General features: G+C 36.4%; 1 protein-coding gene across 1 annotated transcript; it reads right to left on the reverse strand.

Moving 5' to 3' along the window:
- Positions 1-2,037: 2,037 nt before the first annotated feature.
- Positions 2,038-4,382, reverse strand: LOC103966297 (amino acid permease 3). The gene is made up of 5 exons (XM_009379451.3): positions 3,987-4,382; positions 3,628-3,861; positions 3,415-3,508; positions 3,087-3,301; positions 2,038-2,935 (listed from the first exon to the last, which is right to left on the reverse strand). Exons 1-5 carry the CDS (start codon positions 4,102-4,104, stop codon positions 2,142-2,144), a joined length of 1,455 nt encoding a protein of 484 aa, XP_009377726.1. The 5' UTR covers positions 4,105-4,382; the 3' UTR covers positions 2,038-2,141.
- Between the last annotated feature and the right edge of the window lie 3,051 nt (positions 4,383-7,433).

Here is a 7,433-nt window from a genome sequence, read left to right on the forward strand (position 1 = left end):
GAAAACAACAAATGTCAATAGTGCTGTCAATTATTTCACTTGAAAATTGAAGACATACGGAAACCAGCGTCTGGAAGCATATTTGTTTGACTCTAAACTTATCATAACCGTATAGATAATTGCAAAAACAATGTAAGACTGTATATGTGTGTGTGGGGTACAAAGCAACCAATATTTTTTTTAGTACAAACAATATTTTACATTACATCTACATGAAGAGGAAAGGGGAGGATTTGAACCCATAAGACATTGGATTGAAGATAAAAACCTTAACTATCAGAACAGTCCACCATTTACAAAACAACCAATTATTTATGAAGAAAACAACTCAACAATGAATAACTATTAAGAAATTTTATCACTCCAAGCCAATGCACTAGTGACATTTCGTTTATATATGCACAGAATCAATACGATTATACACAACATTTTATGCTGCCTCAGCATTGTCAACAAGCTACACATTTGAAACAGAATACTTCAGTAGCTGTTGAAATTTAGGATAAAATCAGCCATAGGATTAGGGTCTTAAGACTATTTTGCCTATAATATTCCATTTACCGTCATGGTTTTTCTCAATGTATGGTTGGAAACCCAAGACGTTGAATTATTGTAGGGATTTAATTGCACGTATAATAGGCCAAATTGAAGGGAATATTTCAATATAGAAGAAGTCAGAATTAGGTACAACCGGGTTGTTTTTTACAAGTTTCCGCATATGTTGACAAAGATTGAGAATGAAAAGATCAACTTTTTATTTTTTATTTTCTAATGGACAAGATTAAGATCGAATTATTGATTAATGAAATGGATCAGAACCAAAATAATTAGTAAGGTTGAGAGCTTTGGCTTATTGCATCGTTCTTTTTAAGTTGTGCATGTGATCATCCTAAATTATTGGCCTCACAATTCACTTTATACCTCAATATTTTACTACAACAAATGAACTCAAATAGTAAAATTGTGTTATCTGTTGTCATGCACACAAAAATCCTAAACCACAACCCCCCCCCCTTAAAAAAACCAAAAAAAAAAAGAAAAAAACTGAAATGAAATAAGGATGACCAACAAGTGGCAAATGGTCCTCATTGGATGGTAATTAAACAGTCAAGCATGATGTAAGTTAGGGAGACCCACAGAGGACTTAATGAAAAAATAAACGATGATGTGCCCGTCAACTCATTGTGGTAGTCCATGATCCCTCGTACTTTTTTCCTCATCGGTGACCCCAAACACTTCACAGCCTCACATTCTCACAAACACTTTATCTGTAGCAACAATAATTGAAGAAAATAAACTTGGAAATGTGGAGTGAATCAATTGTTGGTTAGTTGTGATGTCGGTTTACTTATTGGGACCGTATATTTAGATTATATTTTATAAATTATATGACGTGATTATTAATAATTAAATTATTATTTAAGTATTAATTAACATATTTATTTTTTATTAAATAACATATTACATAATTTACAAATTTGATCTAAAAATTAATTTACTTAGCATTGTGCTGTAGCTATACACAACATGCATGTCACCGCCCCATTTGAATCTCCGAGTCTCTCTCATTGAACAGACTATGTTATAAATTATTTAAATACTTTTAAGTTAGGATATTAATAAAGTTTTATGGGTATGTGTGCGGTTGACTGTGTTACAAAACTGCCTCCCATATTTTACTATTCATATCTTATGCGAGGAGTGTGGTGTAGACTAGGACGGGACTTACCTGGTGCGTGTCACGACTCACATTTTTCATGAACCTTGACTACCACATCATGTGTCACATTGTGTCTCATGCGTTTATTAGTTTTAACTAATTAGTAGGTATGCATTAGAGTTTTGTTAAGATTACGGGATACTATCAATCGCAAATGAATTTAAGTCCCATAATAAAAATGTCTTTTAATTATTTACGATTATTCATGCGTGTGTTATAAACTATCGTGAATTTTTATTGTTTGGTAAATAGCACTTTAACAACTCAATTTGACAAGTGATAACTTAATTTGAAGCCTGTTGTGAACATGAACAAAATTTGAAATCAAAGTGCCAATGCTCTTTTACTTTTTGAAAATTTGCAAACTCTTAAGTAACGATGAAAACATATATATAGTGCTACGACATATTTGCTAAACTCATCAGTAGCTGGTCTTGAAAGGCTTGTAGATCTTGAGATCACTAATCACACCAGCAATTGATCCAGCAGCAGCTGCTATGGTGATTATAAGGCAAGCACCACTCAAGGTTTGGAGGCAAAGCCATCTTGTGCTCCACTTTGGTATCCTCTTTTGAGCAATATACATCTCCACAGGGAAGTATACTGTGAGCGGCCAAAATCCTAGAGCCCCTAGAAGTCCAACAACATCATTGAAAAATGGCAGGATCATGGAGATCACAGTGGTGACAATCACAAAAGATGTCCTCCATACCAGTCTGAAGAGGTTGAGATTGTAAGAACCGAAAACTGGGAGTCGGAATTTGATGTCTTTGGTGATGAACTGGCTGTGCGGGTACTTTTCTTTTACTGTTTTCTCAACAAATGCATAGAGGGGTTGGACAAACACTTGGTAAGCACCAACAAGGTGGATGACAATGGCGGCGTTCGCTATGTCGATGAGCCAGTAGGGGTTGAAGAAGCCAAAACCAGTGAGGAGGTTTCCAGGGGATGAGTCTCCAAAAGCGGCGTAGCCCATGCAACCACACAACATGTAGAAAAGGGTTGTGGTAGCCACACTGACTAAAGTTGCCTTCTTCATTGTCTTGGCTTCGGATGGCGGGGATTTTACCGTGTCCTGAATTTCAATGAGGATGAGAGAATATGAGTAGGCAAAAGCTATGTCCCCAAGTGCTTGGAAGCTCCTCCATATTTTTTGTGTTTCAGTTACTGCTCCAATGTCTATTCCAGTCATACTTCCTTTGATAGTTCCAGTTTCTGGTAATTGACAAGCAAAAAATCCCAAGTCAAGTAACATGTTTTAATCCTAAAAACAAGCAATGTAACCGTAAATATATATCGACTGTCTGTTTTTTAACAAAGAACGAACATCACTTCCATAGTCGGACTAATAACTATTAATTTGTACCTACGACTTTGGCGATTCCGAGGCCAAGTCCGATGGAGGAATAAGTGAAGGACATGACCGCAGCAACAATGGAGAGCCACCACAACTGATCGAAGTCTGGAATTTGAGAGAATATGATTTCTGCTACCCCAAAAGCGATCATGTAAGGATTGCTGTTTACATGGCATGGTGCTGTGTCACCATTCTTGTAGAAACAATTAGACCTCTTAATTGCCCTGTTTAATAATTTTTAAAAAAACAAAAACCCAATTAGCCAAAAGAAGATTTAAATTTATCATCATCGTAATATATAATTAAAATCCCCATGTTATTAAGTTAGATAACTTACACCATGCTTATGGATGATGCTATAGTGTATCCAATGGCAACTCCAAAAAGATTCAAGTACTGAACAAACCCACAAATTTTCACCTTGAAACCACCTGAAAAATTGAAATTAAAAGAATAAAAAAAAAAATTGAGCTTTAGAAATTTTGATCAAAATTCTCAAACTTTTTTCATATGGGCAAAAAGTACTTAAAAAAAGGTTAAAGAAATTTACCAAGGTTGGATCGGACGGCATTGGTGTAAGTATAGTTTCTTTTTCCAGTGACAGGATCGCCGGAACGATAGCAGGCAGAGAGAAGAGTTGAAGTGTAGTAAGTGACAAAGGAGAATAAGAGCATCACAGCAGGACCAGCAACCCATCCTAGCTGAGCTACTGCCCAAGCCAAGGACAAAACTCCAGACCCAATTACCGCAGTAATAATATGAGCACTTGCAGTCCATACAGTTCCTGGTAAATAAGCAACACGAAGATCAGTAACAATAAAACTCACTACCCTAGCCAACCGGCCTAACCTACATCTGATTCGCGAACATAATAGAACATGAATAAAGTGTTAGAGAAGTGAAATTTACCAGTTCTTTTAAGACGGCCGTCGTCGTCATAGCACTTGGAGCCTACTTCTGGAGGCATAGGGACTGAGAGTTCAAAACCTTGACGGGGGTTAATCTGGTTATCACCCATCTTACTCATAAAGTTAACCAAAACCCTAGTCTATATATATATATTAAAGATAGAGAAGAGAAAGTTGATGGTTCTTGTTCTTTAATGGGTTATTGCCAAGTTACGAGCTTGTTCAAATCTCACTGCTATCGGACACAGATTTTTGACACACACCCCAAGAATTACAGAAACCCAGATGATCTTTCCGCAAGTAAAAAGATGGGTTGGATTCAATAGACTGAAAAATTGTAAGAGAATTGAAAACCCAGAAGAAGTCGGAATTGAATTTTTGGGGTGGTGAAGAAGGAATGGCGAGTGGGGTTTATATACAAGTTTTGAGGGAGGGAAGTCATGCCCACGCGCACGTCAACGACCAATACAAGTTTTGTCCGTGTGACCAAACGCACCTTCAACCAAAACTCCAACTTGACTCAAAAAGATTTTCAAAATCTCTCCCAACCTTTGATATTTTACTTACTGTGTGACCCATCAAAGACCACTTCGTCTAGCCATCTCCAACCGAAGGCTAGCTAAAGAGCTTGTTTTAACCCTTTAGTCCTTTAAAAAATTAATATTTTATTGAACAGTACAGGGTCATATTTGCTTCCATCTCCAACCGAAGGTCATAGGGCTCGTTTTAGCTATGTCACAAAAAAACCATCTCCAACCGAGGGTCAAAGGGCCATAGGGCCAAACATAATTTATTATTTAAATTTAATGTTGTTTCATATTGTTTAATGTTGTTTCATGTTACTTAATTTAATTTAATGTTGTATAATGGCTTAGGGAAGTTATAGGGAAAAAATAGAATTTTAAAAAAATTTGTAATTAAAAAAAAAAAAAAAAAAAACTTGTAAAAAAAAAAAATCAAAAATAGCGGCTAGCTAATGTCAACTAGCCATTGGATTCAAAAATTTGTTTAAGAATTCATGTCGGATATAACCGACATGATTAATAACAATGTTGTCAGTTATATCCGACAGCAATTCTTAAATTTCTGGCCAGCCCGAGGCTGGTTGGCTGGCTGGATTGGGCCAACCCTTTGGCTCTTTCAGATTTCGTGGGGCCCACAAGCCCTCTGGCCTAACCTTCAGTTAGAGACTATTTTCGGACTATTTTCGGACTATTTTCGGCCTTCTGACCCTCTGGACCTTTTGGTTGGAGATTGCCTCACTGCCTTCCTTTTCAACATCAAGACGTAAATTTCATTTTGTTCCAAACAGCCACGACCCACCTCAGTAAGAGCCACCGTCTTGAGTTACCCTAATTTTGTAACAGTTAGACCAAGTTTTCACTTAATCATTAGAGTAAGGATTGATCAGTACTCGTTGCAAATCTATAGTACTTTGATAATTAGTTCATATGTGGTCGGTGTTTAACTGTCATTAGAAGCACTCGTACATAATTAGTGGAAGTATCACGGCTCACGTAGTATTACATGTGACCAGGACAGTTATTACACTAGGAGACATAGTGGGGGTACTTATATAAGGAGAGATTAGTGAAAATTGTGATAAGATTTCTTTCAATTAAAACTGGAAAGTGATTCTCCCTTCTTTTAATCTCCCTCTCCTTTTAATCTCTCTCTCCTTCCATCCTCTCATATTTAAACGATCACCATTAAATCACTTGAACATTTTGTTTTGAATTTTTTATATAGAGAAAAAGAAGAAGAAAAAAAAAGTGTTTGGGGAGGGGAGGTAGTGTAACATCCCACATCGCCCAAGAGAGTGGATCCTATAAGCCTTATATGTATATTCTCATCTCTACCTAGCATAAGGCCTTTTGAGAGCTCACTGGCTTCGAGTTCCATCAGAATTCCAAAGTTAAGCGAGTTCACGCGAGAGCAATCCCAAGATGTGTAACCCACTGGGAAGTTCTCGTGTGAGTTCCCAGAAACAAAACCGTGAGGGCGTGGTCGGGGCCCAAAGCAGACAATATCGTGCTACGGTGGAGTCTAGTCTGGGATGTGGTGGGGGCCCGGGCCGGGATGTGTCAATTTGGCATCAGAGTCAATCTCTGGCCGGATGTGTGCCGACGAGGACGTCGAGGCCCTAAGGGGGTGGATTGTAACTTCACACATCGCCTAGGGAAGTGGATTCTGTAAGCGTTATATGTGTATTCTCATCTCTACCTAGCACAAGGCTTTTTGGTAGCTCACTAGCTTTGGGTTCCATCGGAACTCCAAAGTTAAGCAAGTTCGCGCGAGAGCAATCCCAGGATGGATGACCCACTGGGAAGTTCTCATGTGAGTAGTTTGATTTTTTTTTTTTTCAATTAAATTGTTTTATTTTAAAATCTTAATTAGAAAGGGGTATTTTTAGGATTAGAAAATTTCATTCTAATCCTTGACAAATATGACTTTTAGATTAAAACTATGAGTAAGATTAAAATATAATTTTAGTCCATTGATACATTAATAACCTCATTTATTAATTACATTTGCATTTTTTAATTATTTCTCTTTTTCTTCCTAATTTTAATGTAATAATTTGATTTCATTAGAATTATAATTTTCATTTCATTTATTGTCACATCCCGGCCCGAGACGGATCACTTCCCGGGCCCGCTCCACCACCGTAGCACGATATTGTCCGCTTTGGGCTTACCATTCCCTCACGGTTTTGTTTTTGGGAACTCACGAGCAACTTCCCAGTGGGTCACCCATCATGGGATTGCTCTAGCCCCCTTCTCGCTTAACTTCAGAGTTCCTACGGAACCCGAAGCCAGTGAGCTCCCAAAAGGCCTCGTGCTAGGTAGGGATGGGAATATACATATAAGGATCACTCCCCTAGGCGATGTGGGATGTCACATTTTATCGTATTATATTTTGTTGTAAACATTTAGATAAACTAATTTTTGTTATACAATATATTTCAATGTACTTTGTCTTCTTCATTTAGGTACATTAAATTCATTATAATACATTTCGGTGCATATATTTAGGTATACATATTTCGTTACATACATTTCGATACAAACATTTAGGTACATTAATTCAATATAATACATTTCTGTACATACATTTCGGTACTAGCATTTTGGTGCATACATTTCGGTATACATATTTAGGTACATTAATTTAATATAATATATTTTGGTGCATATATTTCAGTACATAGATTTCAGTCCTAACATTTAAATACATTACTTCAATATAATACATTTTGATACATACATTAGGTACATTAATTGAGTCTTTCAAGTTTGAAAAATGTTAAATAAAATTAATAAATTTAAAAAAAAAAAAAAACTTTATTTTGGTAAAAAAATAATTAAAATTTGTATATTAATACATTTAAATATTTAATGGGAGACATTAAATAAAATGCACATTAATTATTTCAAATTAAGGACAC

This window comes from the organism of the source record quoted next, unplaced genomic scaffold, assembly GCF_019419815.1.
Source record: "Pyrus x bretschneideri cultivar Hongxiangsu unplaced genomic scaffold, Pyrus_bretschneideri_v1 Contig78, whole genome shotgun sequence".
NCBI classification, from domain to species: domain Eukaryota; kingdom Viridiplantae; phylum Streptophyta; class Magnoliopsida; order Rosales; family Rosaceae; genus Pyrus; species Pyrus x bretschneideri.

Coding starts and splice junctions, on each gene's coding strand:
- LOC103966297 (XM_009379451.3), bottom strand. CDS start 4,104: ATGAGTAAGATGGGTGATAACCAGATTAACCCCCGTCAAGGTTTTGAA. Junction 3,862..3,986: donor CGGCCGTCTTAAAAGAACTG/GTAAATTTCACT, acceptor CTTATTTACCAG/GAACTGTATGGACTGCAAGT. Junction 3,302..3,414: donor GCATCATCCATAAGCATGGT/GTAAGTTATCTA, acceptor ATTATTAAACAG/GGCAATTAAGAGGTCTAATT.